At 59.1% G+C, this 24422-nt stretch overlaps 2 protein-coding genes across 3 annotated transcripts in view; one reads left to right on the top strand and one right to left on the bottom strand.

The window, feature by feature from the left end:
• FBLL1 (fibrillarin like 1) overlaps window positions 1-389 on the top strand; it is an 82083-nt gene extending 81694 nt beyond the window's left edge. Inside the window, exon 4 of the transcript XR_004952141.1 lies at window positions 270-389. The gene's annotated coding sequence lies outside the window, so the exon portion shown is untranslated. The remainder of the gene's footprint in view (window positions 1-269) is intronic.
• Window positions 339-24422, bottom strand: part of SLIT3 (slit guidance ligand 3) — a 583670-nt gene continuing 559586 nt past the window's right edge. For both annotated transcript variants that reach the window (XM_036224942.1, XM_036224941.1), the window contains 10 exons: window positions 24094-24191; window positions 20867-21006; window positions 17870-17963; window positions 14316-14453; window positions 12625-12865; window positions 11172-11302; window positions 3978-4132; window positions 2560-2845; window positions 1556-1764; window positions 339-591 (listed from right to left, as the gene is read on the bottom strand). In XM_036224942.1, the coding sequence (XP_036080835.1) occupies window positions 356-591; window positions 1556-1764; window positions 2560-2845; window positions 3978-4132; window positions 11172-11302; window positions 12625-12865; window positions 14316-14453; window positions 17870-17963; window positions 20867-21006; window positions 24094-24191 (1728 nt within the window). In that variant the 3' untranslated portion in view covers window positions 339-355. The remainder of the gene's footprint in view (window positions 592-1555; window positions 1765-2559; window positions 2846-3977; window positions 4133-11171; window positions 11303-12624; window positions 12866-14315; window positions 14454-17869; window positions 17964-20866; window positions 21007-24093; window positions 24192-24422) is intronic.

Genomic DNA, 24422 nt, shown 5'->3' with positions numbered 1-24422 from the left:
CAGTTCTTTATTCTTATCCTTTTGTTTTAAAACATTTTTATTAGTCTTTTTTTCTTAAAAATTTTTAAAGCTGTTTGTTTATAAAAACACGACAAATACACAAAACAAAAAACTCGGTAAAAATAACTCACTATATGGTACATATACTCAGATGGTGTGATATATTTATATAATAAAAGATGAAAATAGTCACTTTCCATAATAAAAATAAGTTCTATTTTTTTGTTTATTTTACAATATACTTAATATTCTCTTCTTTTCCTCTCCAGCTTCCTCTGCTTGACTCTGAATCTCGAGGGGTCCGACGTGGCTGCACCCCCGCTCCGACCTGGCTGGCGGGGCCAGCGCCGAGGGCTCAGGAGCACGGGCGGCAGCCGCACTCCAAGTTTCTGGCCACCTCCTCCACGACCGACGTGCCGTCCGTGCACTGGAAGACGTATTTCCGCCGCTTGCTGCGGGTGGGCTGGCAGCACTGGGGCCCGCAGCCCCCGCGGCACTCCAGCGTGGGCACCTTGGACGCTGTGGCACACGACACGTACCCCTTCTGCCGGCGGATCACCTCTCGGACCACCTCGCCCCGGCATGGGCTCTCTGCGGCGGGCAGGAGAGGTAGGTGAGGCAGGCTCTGGCGGGCTGACCCACGGCACCTGTGGCCTGAGGACCTCGTGCTCCCTCCCTCCTTCCCCGCCTACCGCCCCAGGCGTGGTCCCTTCCTTTGAGGAACTTAAAGACCAAACTTTAGGTGGCAAAAAGGTGGAATGTGGGCTCAATGCTGTCCCCAATCTGAGTGCACCACACATGCTTAAAAAACAAATTAGCCGCCAATGTTAAAGTAGGAGATTTCACCTAATAGCCAGGAGTTCTGGCTTCTTTGAAAAGCAGAAGCTCTGACAAAGCTGAGCCTGCATCCCAGAGGTGGGCTGGGGCCGAGCCCCGGTCCCCACCCGTTAGAAGCCCGCCTGCATGGGGTGAGGTCTGCACATGCGCAGTGTGATTATTTAAGTGGGCACATTTGTAACGATAAACACGCATGCGGGGAAGGAGCAGAGAGGAGCCCGGGGTGGCCAGGGGCACGTGCCTGGGAAGTGACTGCATTTGGGAGCTGAGTGAGTGGCGGGCGGGGAAGGGGCCTCCATCGTGAGTCCTCGGGGCTCCGCCCTCACTAGGAGAGCGGTCTGGGCCAGGACCCTCGGCCGCATGGCCTCAGAGAAGTCACTGTCCTGCTTCCCAGGGTGTTAGGAGCCTGGTAGGAGAGAGTGAGAGGGGACAGGGCCTGATGCATGTCAAAGCTTCAGGTGAGTCATGTAAATTCAAAGCTTGATGCATGTTTCCTGAAGTAGGAGAGACTATTAGCAGGTTCAGGAAGAGACTCCGGGTCAGGGGCGTGTGTGGACTGGGGGGGGGGGGTGGGTTTGAAGGGGCCAGTGCTGTGTGCATATTGTTCTGTTAAGTCTGAAATTTCAGTATGTTAATAAAAGTTTTAAGAAGTGATCCGTTTTGACTAGTATTCCAACTAGGAACAAAGCACAGAGGGGCGCTCACCCCGTTCACCCACCTTGCTCGCAGTGCTCCCCGCCGAAGCCGGGCTGGCACAGGCAGGAGGGCTCCCCTCGCTCCGAGACGCGGCACTGCCCGCGGAGGCACTTGAAGGCCGCGCAGGCGCCGGCGGAGTCGTTCCTGTGGTCGCACAAGGGCCCGCCGTAGCCCTCCGCGCACCTGCACGCGTACGAGGTCCCCACCGCCACGCACGCCCCGTGGCCGCAGCTGTCGGCGGAGGAGAGGGTGAGGCGGGACGCAGGGCCCAGTGGCTGAGCAGCGCGCCTGCTCACGCAGACATCGGCCCACGAGTTCAAGTGGCAGGTCACCGCGGCGCAGAATCTAAGCCTCGCTGAGCATTTAAGTGCCCCGCCCTCCTGCTAGAACTCTGTCCCCACCCCTTGCCAAGTGCCAGGCGCTGTGGAAGGCGCTGCGCTCCAAGTTCCCGTCTCCAGCTCCACGTCCCCGCCCCCATGCAGCGGGGGGGGGGGGAGGCTGTGGGTCTCCACGTGTCCGGGCTGGAGACAGTGACACCACAGCCTGCTTCTGACCCCGATGCAGCACTGTCTCTACCGGGAGGACAGTGAGAGCCAGGGCTCGCTGGAGCTGTCACCCGTTCCGGATCTAAAATGCCACCTTCCCGCTCGGCAGCCGCCAAGTTCCAGTCTTGGCTCTGGCATCAGCACTGAGCTGCTGGGTCGCTCCTGCTTACCACAAGGCCAGGCACACAGTAGGCCCTCAATAAATATTTGCCAGGAGTAAGCCATGACATGTGGCTCGGTGGTGCCCAGATACACACACCTGCTGCCCACACAGGCTGACGGTGGCTCAGTAGGGCCGAAATCCCCCTCGTGCCACCGGCCGAGTGGACGGCCGGGGCCCTTCTCTAGCCTGCAGGGGCGGGTGCGCGGGACACACGGCCGGCCCCGAGCAGGGCGCCTGCGCGTTTCGGCACTCACACGGCCGCAGGCCCTGTCTACAGCCTGACCACAGTCCCCCCAGCTTCCGTCTCGGGACACTGACCTGTGGCCGAGGCAGGGGTCCTGGGCCTCCTGGTCGCACAGCGGGCCGGTCCAGCCCGGGTGACACTCGCACACCACGCTGTCCTTCTCCACGGGGCGGCACAGGCCGTGCCGGCACACGGTGCAGGACTTGCAGCCCGGCGACACCCCCAGCGCCTGCGGCGGGAGGGCCTTGAAGTCCTGCAGCTCGTTGTTGATGCGCACCTCGCGGATGCAGCCGTGGAAGCCGCCCAGCGGCCGGTCGGCGCCCTGCCGCAAGGCCGAGAGGCCCGTGGAGGTGGGGATGCCTGTGGGGGACACCAGGACAGGGGCCTGAAGTTCCCCCTCCGCCCACCCTGTCCACGGCCCAGACCTCCCCCCAGCGCCACCTCCCAGTCACGCGTCCACGGCCCTGCGCCTCTGCTATTCGCACCCGGGATGCGCCCAGACCCGGGCCCCTGTCCCCACAAGGAGGCGCAGCCTTCGTCCCCCTGTAGTGTAGTTCTAAAACACTGGGATTTGTTGCCATTATTTAAATACAGAAAATATACCACAAATCTATATTTCAGGCTTCTCTAGAAAAAAAGGTCTGGCCACCCACAGCTACGTGGCCACCCTGGCTGGCTGGAGGATCACCTCCTCTGGGCAGGGCTAGTGATACCCCACATCCCCGCCCGTCTTGCTAGACCTCCACTGGTGCTACCTGTCCACAGAACACAGCGGGTGAGCTAGTTTGGGGAGAAGAGGTTTGGGGACCAGCCTCCGTCAGTGGAACTTTGGGGATCCTCTTTGAGAGAGAAGCTGCGTCCCTTCTGAGGCTGCTCTGGGCCAAAGGCTTTCCCTGGACTGGCCATGAACAATGCAGATTCCAGGGCCACCCCCCCCCCCCCGCCCCACACAGAGGGGGCTCCGTGGGGAGAGTCTTGGGACTCTGTTGAACAAGCAGCCCTGGTGACGTTTTGGCACATGGCCCTTTGAGAACTACCAGCCCAGGCGCTGCGTTTCAGGCCCAGACTCTGCCAGACTGGTGGCTACAGCTTCTGGCCGTCGTAAGACCTTAACAACCTCAAACACGTTCTTCCAAGTCCGTCAGCTGAGCCTCACAGTGTCCCCGGAGGTGGCAGAGCACAGGGAATGTGACCTGTCGCCCTGGATTGAAGGGCCTGCACTCTGCCTCCACCCCTACGTCCCCACCATCCCCTCTGAACAACCTGTAGTTCTCAGAAGGCATCCACCCTCTTCTCCCTTTGCCCGGGCTAACTATTCACCCTTTAGGGAGCAGCTTGGTTGTCACTACCTCCAGGAAGCCTTCCCTGATTGGCTTTGCTAGTGGGTGCCTAGATGAGAACAGGGGAGCCCCAGCCAGGGGGGTGGGGTGGAGGTGCCCAAGCACAGAGGGCTGTTGGGAGGTAGTGGGGTGGCAGGGGAGGGGGGCCTTACCTCCAAGGTAGAGGGGGCTGTTGATGCCCACTGCTGGCTGCTTCTGGAGCTTTCCCAGGCTCTTGGGGGCTCCTTTGTCCACCACCAGGTTCAAGGTCTGGTTTAGCATCACCAGCTCCACGCTGTGGAACTGGCCGTCATTCACAGTCTCCACGCTGGGCAGGAGAGAAGGGGAGAGCCCGAGCGTTAGTCGCATGCCTTCCACGGCCCTGCTCTGGGCTGCGGACTTGACTGGTATTGCATTTTGTTTTACTTTTTATTTGCAAATAACTTTAAACTTACATAAGTTGCAAAAATATAAACAGTACGGAGAATACCTATCACAGCTATGGATTCCCCTATTAGCCCCCTGTGCTATTCTACGTCTCTCTCTCTCTCTCCAAACACACACAAGTGTGTACAGACACACTCATCTACACACACAGGTTTTCTGAACTACCTGAAGGTACGTCACACGCATCGTGGCCCTCTATCTAGACTCATTCCCTAAGGAGGGGGAGTCCTCTGATGCAAGCACGGCACAGTTCTCAACTTTGGTAAATTCGGCGCTGATACCACACTTTACTCCATCAGTCTGTATTCTAAATTTTCAGTAGACCCAATAATGTCTTTTATAACGTAGTTTTCCTTCTAGTACAAGAGCCAATCTAGGATCAGGCATCGCATTTAGTTATCATAATTTGCATTCTTTTCTAGCATCTCACAGAGTTGAACCAATTTCATCCTCAGAACACCTCAATTTTTGCCCTGCTGCATACCACGGGGACCATGATTTAGTTAACGTATTTTGCTTCAGTTTCTCCATTTCCCCCTTAAATATTAGTAAGGATATAAAGCTAGCATTGTTCTAAGGAATATGGTCCACAGAAAATATTTTGCTATGAATTTTATATTTTTGCCTCGTCTATATGAAAAAAAATGATCTCACAGTTGAAATGTCACTAGTTTATCTTTGTCCTCAGTTCACCTCATGTGCCTCCAGCCGTGTGTCCATCACATTTGGGGAACTAATAAGGCCTTACAACATTCCTGCAAGGACAGTGTGTTCTCTGCATCTCAGAAACGAGGAAGCAGGAGCCCAGGGAGGTTAAGTCACTGACTTCAGGCCCCACAGCTAATAAGCCAGAGAGCGGGAATCCGAAAGGCACGTCCAGCCCTGAAGCCCACCCGCGTCCCCGTCCCCGTCCCCGCTGCCCCCGACAGTCCCAGCAGCCACTCCCCCAGGGCTGACTTGTGATGATTCTGTAAAGGGGTATCAGATATACTATTTCACAGAGACTGAGGGACAGAGGGGTGAAGTGATTTGTCTGAGGTCGCCCAGCTAGTATGTATGGTCCGGAGACAGAACTCACAGGTAAAATTTTTGACTCCAGGGTCTGCTCTTTCTGCTGCTCTGTCCTGGAAGGGACTGAGAGGGAGCAGTGGTGGGGGGTGACAGAGGGGTCTGGTACTCCCTTCTCTGAAGAAAATGGCTCTCTGAGGAACAGGTGTGGGCAGTAAATGCGGAGGCCTCCCATGAAATCTCCCTGATGATTTGGCTCCAACTAGAGGACTCCATGAGGGAGGTGGCACTGAGTAGCTCAGCAGACAGACAGTTTCAGTGACTGACTCAGACATTTCAGTAGCCAAAGAGGTAAAGGAAAGACTTGGGAGACGACAGGCTCAGACAGGGCACAGTGGAGCAAGCGGAGCCCAGCATAGCGTGTGACTCTGGGTGGGACCACAGCCAGCCACAGACACAGAGCCCCCTGGTCTAAGTTTCCTCGTCTGTAAACAGGAGAGAATAACCTAAAGAATGATCGTGATGATCAGATTAGAGGAGGTAAGTGAAAGTGCTTTGCATGCTAAATTACTGGGAAGGCCTGAGCAGTTAGTGCTATTTACAAGATCAACAACGACGAGAACCAACCATTGTCTGCCAACCTAGTGCCCGCGGGGAGAAAGTGACTGGAGGAGCCCAGAACCCTGACAAATCCATCGAGAACCCTCTTTTCTCACATGTACCCACTCACCCACCCACAGAGTGTCTGTTATGAACCACACTGGACTAGGAGTCAGGGATCAGTTGCAAACAGGACAGACGGGGGACCGTCACTCACGAAGCTCACGTCTACTCAGCCTTTTCTCTAAATCAAACACACAACTTATCAATGCAAAGTTTGTCCAAGAAATAGGGCGGCGGGGGTGTGGAGTGGTGGCTAAAACAGTCCACCGGGGGATCTAGCTCCATGATGGGGGACCAAGAAACCACAGGAAGGCAGAGCCGCTTCTATTTCGGTAGGCTCCAGCTACTCTTAGTGAGTCAAGGACAAGGCAGGGGCCTGTGGTCCCGCAGACTAGTTGGTGATGGTGGGGGGCGGGGGGATGAGGGCTGCTGTGCAGAGACCACAGCTTTTGACCTTGAGCCCTCAGCGTATTCTAAACACACATGCAAAAATATGTAGATACATCTCCATCTTGCAAACCGATGTCCTGAAGGCAAATGAGCTCAGCATCCCCTGAGGTGTGCAATGGATGCTGGGCAGCCACCTGCCAGGGAGGAAGCTGTAGAGGCCGCCGCCCTGGGCAGGTCTTGGGGGTCCCTTCCAACACAAGCCTGCAGGGAGTCTGCGCAGCGCGCCCCCATGAGACACACAGACACCGAACATGCGCCACGAACCCCTTCCTGGCCACTGGCTCCAAGCCCACTCCCTTCTTCCTTTCCTGTGCTCCCCAGCTGGCCAGGCCCTGGTGCACCACCTGGAGACTGGTTTGACAAGAGCCACAGGAGCAGGGGACCCTGCAGCCCCCAGCTCCTACCTCTGACAAAGGGCCTGACCCCACGGAGGGCCTCCCCTCCTCTTTAGCCAGGCCATGCTCAGGGCTGGAGAGATCTAGGATTACATTGGATCCCCCAGCTGAGGGACCCTGGGCAAGTCACGCCACCTGAAGCCTCAGTTAATGCTTCCTTACAATGGGGGTGGTGATGGCATTGACCTCACTGGGTTTTCATGGCCAGTGCAAGGTCCCTGATACCTCACAAGTACCCTATAAATGGGGGAAATGATGATCTCGACCCTGAGCTTCGGCCTGGAGGAGCTGGGTGGGGGAGGAGAAGGGCACTCCTATGAGACTGTTTTACAGCGGGGGAACCTAAGTGACTTGACCAAGGCCACACTGCTAGGAAGTGGCGGAACTGATGTTCAACGTCAGAATGATTAATCCTGACTCCCATAACCAAATCCAAACCTCCCAGAACCTGCCTGTGCCAGTAAGTGCCCCTGGGTTCATGGGTTGGCACTTTCCTGGCACATCCTAACCAGGGGCTCCTAGAAATCATGCCTGAAGCCGGTGGTTCGCAAACTGTGGGTCCCTGGAGAGTTGGGTCGGTGGGGGGCAGCCCTGAAGGCTGGCTTCTCACCACCATCTTGCCAACCGGGATGGCTGTTTCTTTTTTTTTTTTTTTAAACCTTGGCCTTTGAAGGAAAACACCACCAGGAAACGCTGCTCTGCTGCTGCCGAGGAAGAGAAAAACTGGGGGGGGGGGGACCCGACCCAGTGAAAAGTACCTGCTGTTCATGCTGCAAGAAATGAGCCTGCTGGGGTCCCAGGCCCCGTCGTCAGCCCCCGGAGAATGTCAGGGACCGCGGGGGGGGGGGCAGGGGCTCTGAGAGGCGCCCTCCTTTCGCACTGGGCCAGACGACCCAGCACCGAGTGGGCGGGGGGGTGGGGGGGGAGCCTTGGGTGCAGAGCCAGGGCTGGGTGGCTTTCTGGGACTGGCGCTGAGGGCAAGGGTTGGCCAGAGTGGCCTGTCCGGTTCTCGTTTGCTTTCAAGAATGACATGGGCATGTGCTGGGCGCCTCACAGGGGCCCCGTGTGCTGCTCCATGCCAAGCAGGCGTCCTCTCTGGTCTAACCCTAACCCCACCCTGCACAGCACGGACGGCGTTTCCTCCAGTTTAGAAACAACAGGCCTAAAGCTCAGAAACTTAAGGTGGCCAACCCAAAGCATTAAAGTGGAAGTGCTGGAGGCCGGAGTCAAATCCAAGCTCCCCAGCCACAGGCCCCCACGCCACTGTGGCACCGGACCAGGAAGTCCTAGGTGCTGGGCGCGCTCACCTGGAGGCTGAGCTGTGACCACCAGGTGGCGACAGAGCGTCACAGGAACAGAGTGTTCCCGGCTTTCAGGCTGGCAGCCCGAGCGGCAGCTGGCGCTGCGGAAGCCCGGCTCTGGCCACCTCGGCGCGCCCCCGCCCCGCCCCCTTTCTCAGCTCCGCCCTCTGTGCCCCAGCGCGTGGGAGAGCGGGTTTTGGGGGGGGGGCCTGACCTGCGCGTGGAGAGATCTAGTATGTTGGGTCCTCCAGCTGTGCGCCTCAGGGCCGAGGCCTTCACCTGAGTGTCAGGTGTCTCGTCCATGCCTGCAGCAGGAGTGCTGACGCCTGCCGGGCTAGTGGCAGCATCACAGGAGACAAAGACCTTGGCAAAGGCGGGCGGCGGGCATTAAGACGCAGAGGGCCTGCACTGCAGGCCAAGTAGGGCGCTCTCGTGCTTTAAAACGGTGGACATTTAAACACTGAGGTATGTCACATGGAAACCCTGAACTTTTAGCTCTGAACTGAACTTCAGTGGATTCTTGAGAATCCACATTCCCACATGGCAGCACCCGCTGGAGCTGAGGTCAGCTGGCCCTCTGGATGAGGCCTGTGTGCTCCAGGTGACCACAGTCCTCACCACTCCCTACTGGATCCCAGCCCACTTTCCCTAAATCTGCCACCTTACTCAGCCTCCTGGCCTTGTGGGTAGGAAAATGCCTGAAGCTCCATCTGGCAAGTCTGGGGACAGAGGCTGGTGCAGTCTGTCCCCATTCTGGGGCAGGGAAGGGCTCAGGAGGGCTGCTCTGTGTGTCTGCCCTGGGTCAGCGGGGCCTCTGTGGGCAGGAGTCTGCAGGACGCCAACTCCCCTGATTAGGTTGGCTGCGGGGTGGAGCCCTGGCTCTGGCTCTGTGGTTGAGGTGGCCTTCCTGGATGGCCAGAGGTCATCTGTGGCCCTGTGGCTGGGATGGCCTCTTGGCCCTGCAGCTGCTGGTCAGCTTGGCCTGTGCCCTCCACTAAGCCCAGCCCCTCTTGGCCCTCTAGTGACCGCTTCTCTGCAAACTGATGGGGTCTGCCCCTGCCCAGGGCCTCCGGAAAGGCTTGTCAGCCACAGATCAAACCTCGGCTCAAACATTACCGCTCCCAGGGAGCCCTCTCTGCTCTGCCCAGTGGAGATGCCCGCTCCTGCCTCAGAGCCCCGCAGCACACACGCGTCTCCGGAGACCGACTGCCTCCCGCCCAGGGAGCGGTTGTTCACGTGCCTGTCTTCTTCCCTGTTTGACTCTGTGGCCCTACGCCTAGCCCAGGACCTGGCGCAGGACCTGGCCCACACAAGCTGCCTGAGACGTTCGCCGGGTGAATGAAAGGTGGGGGGGGGGGTGCTGCTGGAGAAAACCAGGACTGCCTCAGAGAAAAGCGTTTCAAGCAACACCGTCTTCAAAACAAGAGTTCTGGAGACTTTCGGATCGTGAGCTGCAGGGCACTAAAGGTCCGTCACCGGGCTTGTGCAGGGCTCTGGGCCTGGGCACCCTTCCCTGGGTTCCTCCCCGGGTGAGAGAGAGGGCCTGGGGTCTCTCCGAGGCCCTTGCTGACCCTCGTCTGATGCTCTGACAAGGGCTGGGGGAGATGGCAATTCTCCAGGCGCCCGTTTCGTTCCCCAGGTCCTGATTTAGGCAACGGCAGAACGTTCCAACATCTCTGCCTGCAACGTCGCCCCATGACAGCCAGCGTCATGTGCGGGAGGGTGGGGCTCTGCTGGGGGAAGGCCCCAGGCTCTGGATAGAGCCCAGTGGCTCCCGAAACCTTCTGTCCTTGGCGTGCCCAAGTGGAGGCTCAAGTTGCCAAGTGCTTTCTCAACCCCCAACCCTCAGCTACACCTGAGGTGGACCCTGATACCATCCACGGCGCACAGGCGAGGAAACGGGTGAGAGAGGTCGAATAGCTCGTTCAAACCCAGACGCGTCTCACGGCGCGGGCTTTGCGTCGGGCTGGCCCGGGCTCTGCCCCGGGTTCTCGGTCCCCTCCGCTTCGCCCACGACCCGCAGGTCCAGGAACTCGGATGTCAGGAAGCCCTGACTCCAGGAAACTCCGAGGCCACGGTGCTTCTCCTGGGGCTGTACCCACTGCCCTTCCCTGTCCTGCCCTCCACTGTGAACCGTGAACCTTCCCGTCTGGTCGCTGCCTCGCCCCTGTCCCTTAGGCTTGTCACTGCTGTTCTCCTGGCCTGCTGGCCCACCTGTTCTTCCTGCTCACACGGATTCTTCCCTTTCGCCAAGACCCACTGCAAACGGCTCCTTCTCCAGGGAGGTTCGTGTGCAAGCCAGCACTTCCCTGACCTGTGCGTCAGAGTCACCTGGAGGCCCCGACGGCAGAGGCAGACGGCCCGGCCGCCCCCAGGGCACCTGTCGGCAGGTCTGGGTCTGAGCACATGCACCTCAGTTGCTGGTGCCACTGCTGCTCTGGGACTAGGCGCTTCGAGAACCACTGGTTTAACGCCTGGTTTGCTGCTGGGGGCGGCGGCCTCCGGAGGCAGGTCTCACGGGCTGTCCTGTCCTTCTAAGGCGGTTTTACCCGACTTTCGGTGTAACCCAGACAGGCATTTCTTATTTGACTACTTTCATAACTATTTCAGAAATATTTATAACTATCAGCTGACACACTGATAATGGGAAAAATCAGGGTGACGGGGGGCCTGAAGTTCAGGAAACACCCGTTCGCAGCGGTCCGAGAGCCATGTGAGCAGTCCTGCTCCCCGCGGCCGGGGGGCGTCTTCCCCATGAACTGCATGCCAATCTCCCCGTTTTCTTTCTTAAACTAATAAAAGATTAGGGTGACATTTTGAAAAGGGCATCTCATTAAGCAGACTTGTCCCCACTGGGGCACATGGTCACCCGCTGGCCATTAATCTTATGGGAACGAGGTGTCACCTGCTGGCAGGGTCTGCCTTCCTCCCCTGCCTCTTCCTCCAACACCTTTCTCCCTCCCACGGCTGCTCCGTGAGGGGACAGTGTGTACACGGGGGGCTAGGGAGGAGAGGTGACTCGGTGCTCGCAGGGCTAGAATAGAAGCAGGTGGGGAGAGGCGGGCCGCATGGCAGGCGGGCGGCGGGGGGCTGCGGTCCTCACCTGTATACCGTGCTCGGCAGCGAGCTCAGGCTGTCGTAGACGAGTCTCACGTGGCCCTGGTACAGCTCCAGAGCCAGGGGGTCATTGTCGCCCTTGTACAGAAGGATGCCATTGTCCTTGTCAGTGGCCACCTGCAGAGAGGCATGTGGTTAGGGCCCCCAGGCCTAACTGCCCCACCCGCACGGAGCCCTCTGCCAGGCAGTGTCTTCGGGATGACCCCGGGACCCAGGTGCAGACGGCCTCTCCCACGTAGACGGTCAGTCCCAGGTGAGAAGGCCTGCCCTCACACCCAGCAAACGCCCACTGCGCAACGCAACCTAACGACCCTTTACTGAGCTCACGGTGTCGTGTTTATGCCTGCCTGCCGGGAGCCCCGAGCTCCGCCTGGCCTCTCCCACGAGGTGACAGTGTGAGCCCACCCGAGTCCCTGCCCCTCTCGGGGCCTCAGTCTCGCTGTATAAAGTCTGATAATTATAAACAAAATGCTAACGATTACTGTTTAATACAATGTTTACTACGAACTAGGCACTGTGCTAAGAGTCCTGGGAATTCTAAAAACACCAGTGCCTGGGCTTCACACCAATTACACGAGTCGCTGGGGGTGGAGCCCGGGCACGGGTAACCTGAATTCCCTGGCGACTCTCATGCCAAGGCTGAGAGCCGCCGGCTTCAGCGGTCGCTGCCCAGGGGGCACCCATCTCTGGGGTTCCTCCTCCCCCCGAGGCAGGGGCCTGCTCTTTCTCTATCATACACTTTTCCTGCTCCCCCCGCCCTTCCCCAGAATAGCATTTAGATCCCCCAGAAATGCATTTGGAAATGAATGAGCTCAGGTCCACAGATGAAGAACCCAAAAGAAGTCAGCTGGAAAAGCACTTGGTTCATACTAAATGGTTTAAGCACCCTGCTTGTCTGTGCCTCCGGGCCTTTGCACATGCTGACCTCGCAGGTCAGACTGCACTGCTGCTTCGTCCTGCCCTGCCGGCCCCTCGCCCTCTACCCTCCTCCAGCCAAACTCCTGCTCATCCTTCGGACCTCGGCTTAGCTATCACCGCCGCTGGGTGGCTTTCCCTGGCTCTTCCCAGCAGGCTGGGATCACCGCTCCCCCTGTGTACTCCGACCACACCCGGGGCTGTCCCTGTCCCTTGTCATCCTGCTTCAGGCACTGGGCCTCGCCTGCCTTGTCCACCGTCGAATTCCCACTGTCCAGCACAGTGCCTGGCACGTAGTAGAGGGAATACTCCCTAGAGAAATGAATGGCTGAGGCTTGAAGTGGAGCCTGCTGTTACCCGGGAGGCTGGTCAGGGGCTGTCTCTGGGGCGCCCTGGACGGAGCTGGGCCAGAGCCCGCAAGCTGAGGGCTGTCCCTGACGGCGCTGTGGTGGGGGGCACCCCAGCTGCTCCGGACGGTCAGAGCTTGGGGCATGCGGGGCCCTTCCAGGGCGGGGTGGACGCACCTGTAGGGAGATGTTGGCCTGGGGCCGGACCTTGGCGGAGGCCAGTTCCACGTAGGAGTCCTTGCCCACAAAGTTGACAGTGATGAGCTTCTCGCACCTCGGGCCGGCGAAGCCCGGGGGGCAGCGGCAGGTGGGCTCCTGCTGCACCTCGATGCACTGGGCCCCGTTCTGGCACTCGAACTGGTCGCAGGGGCTGGTCTGCAGCAGGACCATGGGCGGCGGGTGCTCGCAGAGGAGCCCGCTGGGAGGGGCGAGAGAAGCGGGGAGAGGAGACGGTCGGTCATTCCGGCCGGGCGGCCCCTCGCGGAGGGGTGGGGCGAGATGGGCACGGGCACCTGGCCCGGCCCTGCCTCGGGCTGCGGCGACTCTTCTTCCCTCCCCAGGCCCCAGTTTCCCCATTTAAAAAATAATGGGGTTGGACCAGGGTTCAGGCCCCCAAATTTCAGTGACATCAGAATCACCCAGGATGAATTTGTTATGAGTGGATTCTTATCCATCCTCAGATGAATGAATAGATGAAATACGGTGTGTATGTACGGTGGACTATCCCTCAGCCTCAGAGAGGAAGGACACCCTGGCGCGTGCTACAGCGCGGATGGACCTTGAGGACGTCATGCTGAGAGAAACAAACCAGCCACTGAAGACGAGTACGATGTGACTCCACTCATATGAGGTCCCTAGGGAGGTGGCTGCCAGGGGCCTGGGGAGGGGAGGGCAGTTTCGGTTCTGCAGGATGAAAGTGGGGTGGCTGCCCGACAGCGCGCATGTGCCTCGCTCGAGAATGGTGAAGATGGCCCCCTTCATGTATATTTTACCACAATTCATAAGTGTTATAAAAAGTGGAGATTCCTAGCCCCTCGGCCCCACCTCCAAACTCCAGTTGAGTAGCCTGGGGGCGGCGCTCAGGCGCCTGTATTTCCACGGGCCTCTGATGCAGACGGCCTGGACCAGGCTTTGCAACCTCCAGCCCCGAGAACTCCGGGTTCCTTCCAGGCTCACCTTCTCGGGGTCTATGCCCGAGGCTCATTAGCAGAGCTGGATTTACGCCAGCCAACGAGTTCTGATGTACAAGGAACTGTCCCCCAGTCTGACCCCCTTTAAGCATGGTCCTGCCCCCCAATCACCCCCATGCCCTTCCCTTCCAGTCAGGGTGGGACCTAGAGCCGGGACCCAGGCCTCGCCTTCCGCTCACGCCACAGACATCTCCTGACCACCTGGCCAGCGCTCCCATCCCCCTTTCTCTTCTGGCATCACTGATTCTGGTGACCGACCCAGACCCTTCCATCCACATCCATGTTTCCTACTGGGCGCCGTATTGTTTCTGTTCAGTAGCCAACAAAGAATATTCCTGCCGGCACGGCTGCCCCCGCCCTGAAAGCTGGGCTCCACGATGGTGGCGCCTTCCATGAGATGGGATCGTGCCCAAGCGTGACATGACGCGAGCTGGACCTCAAGTCTGACTCCCGCGCGGAGCTGACCTGGGTGTTCTCTCCCTCTACGACATGGTCACAATACCTGCTCTGGGGCTTGGAAGGGCTGAGGAGGTGTGGGGAGCAAATGTGCCTCGGAGACGCAGGGCTGGGGTCACCCCGGCCTGGGTCTCCGCCCTGGCCGCCTTAGCCTGTCAGTCGCCCTCCCACACTCCTTGCTGTCGGGCCCCGGGTGGCTCCCTCCTGGGCCCCTCACTGTACCTGAAGCCCTGGGGGCAGATGCATGTGTAGCCGTTGACCGCATCCACGCACTGGGCCCCGTGACGGCACCTGTGGGCCACGCAGTCATCGATGTCCACCTCGCAGAGCTTCCCACTGTAGCCAGGGAGACATTCGCACCTGGAACACAGCAAAGTGAGACTGTTCCGTGGGCCTGTCCAGCCTCCCGGCGGCCTCTCCTCCTGCCTCTCTCTCCCCGGGGTTCCTAAGGCCCCCCGCCGCCGCCCCGACTCTCACAGGCTCTGCAGAGCCCGGCCCCACAGTCGGTTTCACTGGCCGGCCGCAGCCTCTGGCCCCTGCAAGTCCGTGTTCCTGCTTCGCGTGGGGCGTCCTGTTTTCAGGAGCCAGCGAAGGAGTGCAGGCCCGAAATCACAGATTTTGGCCTAGACCCACCACTTCCTGCGCAGAATTAACGTGCGTCTAGTCCTTGCTCGTGCCAGGCACTGCGCTAAGCGCCTTTCACCGAGTGCCTCACTGAGGCCGCCCGGGACTGTGTGTGTGTGTGTGTGTGTGTGGGGGGGGGTCTGTCCATCATGAGGGGAACCAGGGCTCCGAGAGCGCTGATGTGACCCCCCCCATTGCACAGTGAGCGATATTTTGTTTACACTTCCTGTGTGTCAGACCCTGTTCTCGCGTATCGGCCACTCATTTACCCCTCAGTTTCACTTTCTTCATCTTTGAATGTGGTCGATGATCAATAACTACTGCTTTTGGTTATTTTAAAAATTCAGAGGTGTTCTCTGTGCACTGCACTAGACAGACGCAGTAAATGGCATGTAGAAGGTGATGCTGATGGCAACGAAGATGACGCTGTTTGCGCGCCCTTCGATTTTGTTCATTTTCCCCGAGATGCAGGCTGGAGTAAGAAGGGTGAACCCCCTGCCCCTCACAAATGTCTCATGCTCTCCAGAGGACTGGATGGGAGCTACTGCCCTAACCGAGGCCCTGCAGATCGACCCGCCCCTTCCCAGGGCAGCAGCTGTCACCAGCTGGCCCAGATGGACACCGCCCGAGGTACTGCAGCGGAAACCTGGCCTGAAACGTGCACATCTGGGCGCCCTGCCCGGGGCGACACTCTGCCGAAGTCCCGGCAGCAAACAGACCTGAAGGCGCATGACTTGCTGGGGTTCAGGCACAGTTACGGGCACACACGGACGCAAATGCCTCCCGCCTCTCCCGCCTCCCGCAGGGCCCGAGCCTGCGCACCTCTCTGGGCCCACCAGCTGAATGCTGCTGGGCAGAGCAGTAGCCACCACAGCCCAGCGGAGTCGCAGGAGGGAGGCGCTGCAGGCGGCCGAGGTGGAGAGACAAGCAAGACCTCAGGGCAATCACGGCACAAAGCCTAACTGGGGCAGCGCCGGGACAAGGGGATGGGCCTCCCTCCTCTTGCTCCTTCCTTTAGGAGTGGATAGAAGTGGCTGGAATCACGAGTGGATCCCGGCATCGTGGAGGGTGGCAGAGCCCGGCGCAGGCTGTGGCTTCATGGCAAGGTGAGGCTCTCAGGGGACAAGTTCTAGAATCAGAGGATTTACCGGCCTGCATTCAAAAACTGCAATCTGCTAAGACCTGACCTGTTCGCCTTTACTTACTTAACTGGCAAAACTGAAATATGTGACCTCCTGCTGCACCAGAGGGCACACTTTTTTCAACTGCTGGCTCCCATTCCCCAGCCTTTTACAGAAACAGACTGGTAGTGCCCATGGGGCGTGTGCCCAGTCCGCCTCTCGGCCTGGCCTGGGAGGACTGTGTCTGTGACTCCTGATTCTAAGAAGTGTCTGCAGAGCAACTCAAGATGTAGAACCTTCTCCAAGGCAACAATAGCTTTTCGATATTTATAGGGGAAAGTCCGGCCCTTTAAGCTTGGAGTTCATGGCTACTGAGGAGGTCTTCATGATGAATCGAGGAAGCTGTGCTCACTCACAGACGGAGCCGGGGAGGGCTGGGGGCAAGTGCGTTTAGGCCCTTCTTTTCGAAGCCACAGTACTCTCCGTACCTGCGCTTCCCAACCTCGGATGAGCATACACGACACCCAGGGACCTTGTTAGATAGAGTGCAGCTTCTGGTTGGGGGCCTGGGAATTAGCATTCCAAACACGGTTTCACGTAATGCGATGCTGCTCGTTCGCCGGCCTCATTTCCGCTAGCAAGAATCTACACGCTTCCTCATCCGCTAAAGGGGAGCTTCTGGCGCTGTAACATGCATTTTCTGTTGTTCTCGAATGTTTTGCCTTTATCTTTTTTTCTAAAGGGTGAGGCTTATAAAATGTTCACGTGTATTTGACTTCCTGATTCTGGACGAGGGGGAGGTAATCAGGTGACAGCTTCGGTTCCAAGACATCAGGCATCTCCCGATTTCGCTAAGGAATCGGCAGGCCTGGTCTGACTCAGCCCCACCCTCTCCAAGCACCTGCGTCCCAGCCCCAGCTGGAAAGCGCATGCGGCTTCCGCATCCCAGGAGCGAGAGTTAAATGAGATACTGCGCAGTTCAGACACGGAGTCGGTTCTCCGCCGATGGTGGTCACAGGGATCCTGGTTTTCATCATCACCGTTTTCAGTGCTTGTGGGCGGTGTTCGTCGTTACCGTCGTCGTTTCGCAGTTTGTGTGGCACGGTCACACAGAGCCGTCTGTCCCGTGGAGACCTCGTGAGAACGGCAGACGAGGATAAACATCCTCTAACTTGGGCAAAGGTTGTACTGACTGCTCATCCCTTGTGGGTGCCCCGGAATGTGAGTTGTTATGGACAGGGGAGGGAGATAAAATTGTAAATTGTTGCCTTGGGAGAAGGGTTTCTGATTTAAATGCATTTTAATGATAATAATAAAAATCCGCATTATCGTGCTGGCCTGTGGATCTCCTCAAGCTTCTAGGAGACGTTGCGCGAAGTGTATTATCTGAAGGTCTGAATGCTGGGCTGTTTCTTTTCTGTATCGTCCTAGAGCTCAAGGGGCGTTGGTTACAGCGGAGTGAGGAAGTACCAGGGGAGCTGGTCTCTGGCGCTGCTTCTGTCTCTGGCCTCAACTCCCCAGCGCCCCGGGCCCAGACCTGCACCCCAGACCTGCACCCCATCCTCACGCCCGCCGTGCTCTTTCGAGCCGGCCGGAGTCCCGGCCGTCCCGCCACCTGCGGCTGGCATCCTGCCCACTGTCCAGAGCGCGCATGCCCAGTGGCCGTCCGCCCCTGCTGGGCACGCCCACGGCACTGTGCTCGCCAGTCTGGCCTCCTCCGCTTTGCGTGCGCGTTTAAGTTGTAGGCGCCTCTTCCCTCCTCTCTGACTCTGATGTGAGTTACAGGGCAGCCCTGACCTGGAGCCGAATCCCGGGGTGGGACAGGTGGGTGGGGTGGGGGTGTGTGTCTCCTCGGGAGGCATCCCTCCCCTCTCTCTCACTCAGGCAGCTCGACTGCCCGAGCCCACCTGGCACGTCTCGGGGATGGGGGCACATGAGGCAGGTCTGAGGGCGCCCCAAAGCCTCCGCCTCAGACCCAGACTGCTGGCGAGTCCCCAGGGCCCGGCGCCGGGGGCGTGAGCCACGCCTTACCTGAATCCTTTGTCCAGAGAGACGCACTTGGCCTCGTGCTGACAGAGGTTCGTCTCGGGCACGCAGTGGTCGACCACCTCGTCGCACAGCTCGCCTGGTGGGCGGGGCAGAGAACAGAGGCATCAGGAGGCCGCGGACGTCGGCAGCCCTGCGTTTGCTCCCTTGGCGTACCCTTCCCCCTGCGCCTGAGCCTCGGTGTCCCGGCAGTGACCAGGGGAAGATTCCAGGGTCTCTCGGGCACTGGCACACACCATCGTTTGGCTGTGATACTCGATCATCCAGAGGCCGCTGCGGCTGAGACCACAGGGGGCCGGACCCTGACCCTGCACTATGCTGGTTTGTTTCTCATTCCACCCGTTTATGGAGCACCTCCTGTGGGCAGGCACCGTACCAGGTGCTGGGGACACAGCAGTGACCCGGTCCTGTCTCCCCTCACAGTAGCTTAGTGGGGGAGATCTGCGAATAAGCAGGCAGCTACAGCACAGAGGTGTACGCGGATGATGGGGCGGCGTCCGGGGAAGCCCGGGGGCTTCCTGGAGGCGGGGACATGGCTTAGCAGCACAGCCCGCCCCTTATAGGTAAGTGAACCCCTTGGCTTTTCCCAGAGAAGACACTATGAAGGGCGTTTGAAGTCCTGGTCTACAGATACATTCCCTCTGAAGTTCATAGTGGCACAAAAGGCCTAAGGGGTCACAGTCCCCAGGGGTGGCCCCGCCCCTCAGCCCCCGCAGAGCTCACACCCCCTGAAGATGAGTTTTGGGAATGTGGGGGGTGAGACTGGATTTCGGGGCCGAGTCAGCAGCAGATGCACCTCTGAGCCTGGGGTGTCCTCAAATTTTACTCGGTCATGCCAGGTGGAGAGCGGTCTCAGAGAGGAAAAGGGGACGCGGACATGCTCTCGGGGCGGGGCTGGGGTGGGCACCAGGGGCAGGAGAAGGCCGCTGCGGCTCCCGGGGAACAGGGCGGGGGAGTCGGGGAATGACAGACACGGCTCCGGGGTCTGCTGTCCACCGCGGTGGGGACAGGCGGATTCCTAGCCTGTCTAGCCAGCCTCTTGGGGCCACAGAGGGACACTGTGTTTCCATAAACCCCTTGTCTCCTGGAGAGACCTAGAGAAGTGGACAAGTGTCTGTGTCCGACTTGGGACGCTTCCTGGGACTTCCCACTCTCGGAAACGAAGTGCGATAAATCAGAAGCGCACCCTGGCCAGGTGCAGACATGGGTGCTGCCCGCTGGGGCCGGAAGCCCCTCCCACTGCCCTGTGCCCGCCACGAATGTAGTTCAGACCCTCTTCTGCCTATTTTGAGCCTCCCCCCGCCCCCTCCCCCCCCCCCCCGGCCCGCCCTTCTCTCTCTCTCTCTGACTGCTGGAGTGTTTGCCACCTGGCCCTGAGCAGAATCTTTCGGACCAGTGATTAACTCTGTATGGTGATTCCCTCATACTCAGGTAGAAGAGGTCCCAGAGCCCCTTGTGGGCTGAGAGCATACCTCAGACTTCTTTGCACCTCTAGCCGCTCATTCAGTGCTCTGCATACAGCAGGTGCACAGTAAGTGCCGCCTGTCGCTAATCCTGCTCGCCTACAATGGTACTCGGGAGACGGGCATGCCACGGGGGAGCCGCCTCTCAGCAGGTCTCCCTTCACTTCCTCCCGGCACAAGCCTTCTCTGCGACTGCAGGAGGCCTGGGATGGAGCGCAGCGGGTGGGTTCTCCGCTGGCCTTGCCACGCTCCTGCAGTCCCGAGAGGGTGCTGGGTGGGGCACCTGGCTACGGGTCTGCAGGTCTGCGTGAGCGCGCAGGACCTCGGGGTCGGTGGGGCCGCTGGGCTTCCCCCTCTGCAGGCCTCAGGGCTGCTTCCCCTCCTCTTCCATGCTTCCCGCCTCCCGCATCAATCCTGGCATGCAAGCCAGGCTGCGGTCGGCCGGGGCCTGCATCCCTGGCTTGCACGGGCCCCACCGCATCCTGGCCTGAAGCCAGTATTTCCTAACACATGTTTCTTGCAGCACAGAACGTCTGCACTGGTAACGGGGTTCTCGGGTGGCTGGGGTGGGGGGCAGCTCTGAGATCCGTAGGTCTGGGAGCTGCTGGGTGAACAATGGTAAACTACCTTCTTTAAGGCAGGAATTGTGAGAACCTCTAATGAGCTAATTTGCATCATGGAACTCCGGGAAGAAGACTAGGACTATTGTTATATACCATGCTTCCCAAACTTCTTGGCTCTGAGGAGCCTGTTTGTCAAAGAATTCATGGAATTTATGGAATTCCAGTTTGGGACAGGCCACTTAACTAAGTAGGCTGTGTTTGCACAGCTTGGTCCCATTTTGCTTCGCACTCCAAAGAGCTAAGTGTCTTTAGGGGCTGCTAAGACAGGAATGAAGGTGTTGTTTTTGGGGGTGGTGGAGTGAGATCCTGAGGGAAACCCTCCTGTGGGGAGCTTCCTTCCTTCTCCAATGTTCCTTCTGAGGGATCCCACGTGCCCTGGGCTCGTAGGCGGCATGTTCTCATTCTACTGAACGCCTCTCTCTCCACTTGATGATGAGCTTCCCATGAGAAGGAACTCTGTCTTGCTCATTTCGAATCCCCATCCCCCTGGCAGAGTGTCTGAAAATTGTAAGTTTCCAGAGAAGTTGGACCAGACCCGAATAAAATGTAAATACAATGCGAGCCCCTCTCTGCCATCCTCACACACCACTGGGTCTCCAGGGGCCCAGGGGAGGAGATGGCCATTAACTAAGTGACAGGCAGCTGAAAGGCCGCCCGGACTGTCAAAGTGGGCAGGAGCTGGTGATCTGCGGGGTGGGGGAGGGGGAGGGGTGGCCGAGCAAAGAGACGGGGCCTTTGGGAAGCCGTGCGTGGGGTTTTGGGAGCTTGAGCCTCTGTCCACAGGGGGAAGGAGGCGGGGGCCCTGGAAGAAGCTAAGAAATGGCTTTCTCTGGTACGCGGCACCCCTGCCCGCCGCCCGCACACGGCGGTCCCGCTCGGGCGTCAGGCGACCTCACCTGTGTAGTTGGGCGGGCAGACGCACACGTAGTTGTTGATGCCGTCCACGCAGGTGGCGTTGTTCTCGCAGTCGTTGTCCTCGCAGTCGTCTGGGTTGATCTCACACCGCTGTCCCTCGAAGCCCAGAGGACAGGAGCAGCTTTGGGGACGTGTGGGGTGGGCAGGAGGGAGCCAGGAGTCAGGGAAGCGGGTGGGTTGAGTGGCAGAAGAGAAGGTTGGGTGGATATAATTAGTGAGGTTTCTCTCCGGACGGAGGTCCAGGGCCCCACGGTGGACACACACGGCCTTGGAGTCCTGAGCAGGAAGCCCCTCCGGAGGGGCACGGGTCAGCTCACCCAGCCCCGCGCCCCGTCTCCGGGCAATGCTCATCTCCCCGGTCCTGGGGACAGTTTCCAGTAACAGTGCCTCCCTCACCATCCCCCATGTTGGGAGCGGTCCCGTGGGGGCAGGTTAGATCCCCCAGCTGCATCTGTGGGTAGTTTCTTTTGTAGACAAAGAAACAGCTTAACAAACATCCCGCTTTGAGTGACCTTCCACTCCGGGGCAGCCTTTCTGCCTTGAGCAGGTGGCCAAGGTCAGGCTCTGCTAGACCTGGGAATGAACTTTCCGTTGGCCACAAGAACCGCCCACCTTCCAATGCCCTTTCCCCTTCTGGTGGATCAGCAGGCAGGGTGGGAGGACCCCTCTCTTGCTGACACCAAGGCTCTGAGAAAGCAGATCTCTAGATTCCTACTTAGCCTTCTTTCCTCTACAACCAGAAAACCATGTCACATTTTCTTCAAAAGACCAGTGAGTTCTAGGGTCTGAGCCCTTAGGTAGAACAAAATGACGTACTCTCTTTTTCTGTCAGGGACCCTGGGAATTCATGAACAAAGGCTATTTCTTCAGAGCCAGACAGGGTAGGGTTTAAAAGGCCCGAAGTGCAGTATTTTCCTGAAACGAGTTACGCTGGCCGTCCCTAGAGCCTGAGGATCGCATGGCCGTGGAACGTGCTGGCTCGTCAGGGGGATAGGGGCTGCTCACGGAGGGGACGGGGGTGGGAAGGAGGCTAAGGTCTCCCCGGCTTCACTGGGAGCCTGGGGGCAGGTGTCGAGGTTAGCTGTGGGGGTGCAGGACAGGCCCCGGCTGCCTGGTCTTAGTCTCCTCTCCGGCCAGCGAGGCCAGCCTTTGGTCTTTCGGGGAGCAGACGATGTACCATGCCTGGAGAAGCATCTGTATGAAGAGGTTTGCGATGTTTCTGCAATGCTGCCTCACAGAGGTGTGTTATGGGTTGAATTGTGCCCCCTCAGAAACGTATGTCGAACTCTTACCCGCCGTACCTCAGGACATGGCCTTATCTGTAAACAGGGTCATGGCAGACGTAGCAAGTTAATTTAATTTGAGGTTAGACTGGAGTAACTGGGGTCTCTAATCCAACATGTCTGCTGTCCCTGGAAGCAGATGGCCACATGAGGAGAGAGACTCAGGCTACGCCGTCCTCACCGGGGGGGCTTCGCTGCCTTCGCCCCCCACCTGATTCCCCTAATCCTATAGACCCGGGCCCTTTTCTGTGAAAGTTGAATTCTAAAAATATTTCCAGTTCATTTGAATTTCCTCAACAATGGAGGGCGGGAACGGGGTACTCGTGCTCACACCACGTGCCGGCTGAGCGGGGAGAAACACAGTGGTCTGTGGGGGACGGTCGTCCCTTTGCCAACCCCATCCCTCAGCTGGGCGGGCAGAGGCGGCTTCGACCCTGGAGCCGCGTTTCCTGGCTGGGGCCCTGGGGCCACCCCGTGAGACACCCTGCGGTTTATCCTCGCTCCTGAGCTCAGTCGGAGGGTGGGGGTGGTTTGGCCCACTCTGCCTTGAATTTCACTTTTCAAGAGCCGGAGTTTGATGGGCTGGCTTGGCAGGTGGACGTGTGGGTGGGCTGGGTGCCCTGGGGAGACCCAGAGCCCAGAACCTGATTTCTTTCACAGAGCACACGGCGGCTCCCGGCCAGAATGCCTCCAAAAGTTAATTGTAATCTGAGCTCTAAGACGTCCACACAGCTAGGCATCGCGTGCACCCACTTTTTTACTGCCTAACCCACTGGCTCACAGGGAGGCGGGCGAAGGAGCCAGTCCCCACCCATCTGACCGTGTCTGGGCCCCGGGCCAGGGCCGCGGGGAGCAGCTGGGGAGGGTGCGAGGCGGGACGGGGCCCGAGGTGTGGCAGGGGTCTAGAAGGCCCGCTCCCAGGACGGGGATGAGGAAACTCAAACGGCCTCTAACCGCTTTTCTTTTTAAAAATGCTATAGTCGTCACACAACATCACGTTAGTTTCAGGTGTACGACGTAGCGATTCAACCCCGATGCGCCCTGCGGCGTGAGCCGCGCCGAGCCTCGCGGCCGTCCGTCACTGTGCCGCAGCGTGCCGCCTCCCACCCGGCCCGCGAACCCCCGGCCGCAGCCGTCCGTTTGCTCTCTGCTTCGGTGCGTCTGCTTTCGTCCTGTGCGTTCATTTCCGATTTTTAAAAATGTCCCGTGTGAGTGAAATCACACGGTGTTCGTCTTTCTCTGACTTATTTCACTTAGTATGACGCCCTCCAGGTCCATCCGGGGAGTCGCGAGGGCAGGATGTCATTTTACGGCTAACGCCCCGTCCCACGTGCACCTTCCTATCCGTCACCTGCCCCTTTCTCTGAGCTTCTGATGCAGGGAGGGGAGAGGTGGGGCTGGAAGGCTCAGGAAGGGGTGTCAGGAGATGTGCCCGAGAGCGACTCTGTCCGCGCGCCTCAGTCTGCTCATCTGTTAGGCGGCGGTGGTACCTCCCTGCAGGACAGGGTTATTGGGAGGACGTAAAGGAGCTCATACGCGGCTGGCCAGTGCCTGGCACCTGATGAGCACGTCGTGAACGTCGCCTATTAATACAGGAAGAAGAGGCGGCACTGCCAGGCCGCGGGGTCATGGAGCCTCCGAGCCATCGTGCCGCCCTCCCCCGACGTCCCTGATGCCAGCCGGCAGCTGCGGCCTCCCTGGCTGTCCTCCTGGCCATGTAGGCCGACTACCCGAAATCCCCCACCGACGCTTCCTAACCTCGGCCTCGGGCCAAGGGTTCCCCCCGATGCCTCATGGGGGTAACAGCGGCCCCTACAGCAAGGGCTGGAAATCCCTCACACGAAGGGCTTGGCCTGCGGGGACAGCCACGCTTCTCCGGGCTGCCATGAAGACCGGGGAGGGAGGGCCCAAGGGCGAGCTGGTACCTGAAGCCGTCCTTTTGGCTCTCGCTCAGGTGGCAGGTGCCTCCGTGCTGGCAGGGGTTCTGGATGCAGGTGTTGATGGGCACGGTGCAGTCTCTGCCCTGAGGAGAAGGAAAACGGCCCGGTTAGGGGGGCTTTCAGTGGCTGCCAGGACCCGAGACCCCAGGGAGCTCCCGGCATCCTCTGGGATGAGGCTGGGGAGATGGCAGGGGGCCCCAGGGAGCTCCCGGCATCCTCTGGGATGAGGCTGGGGAGATGGCAGGGGGCCCTGGGGCAAACCTGCCCTGTGACTCCGAGAAAGCCAAAGGGAGCCCTGGCCTCTGGTCGCTCCG

The sequence above is a fragment of the Rousettus aegyptiacus genome, unplaced genomic scaffold (assembly GCF_014176215.1).
Source record: "Rousettus aegyptiacus isolate mRouAeg1 unplaced genomic scaffold, mRouAeg1.p scaffold_m13_p_7, whole genome shotgun sequence".
Classification (NCBI taxonomy): domain Eukaryota; kingdom Metazoa; phylum Chordata; class Mammalia; order Chiroptera; family Pteropodidae; genus Rousettus; species Rousettus aegyptiacus.
This window is presented reverse-complemented; position numbering and strand designations above follow the sequence as displayed.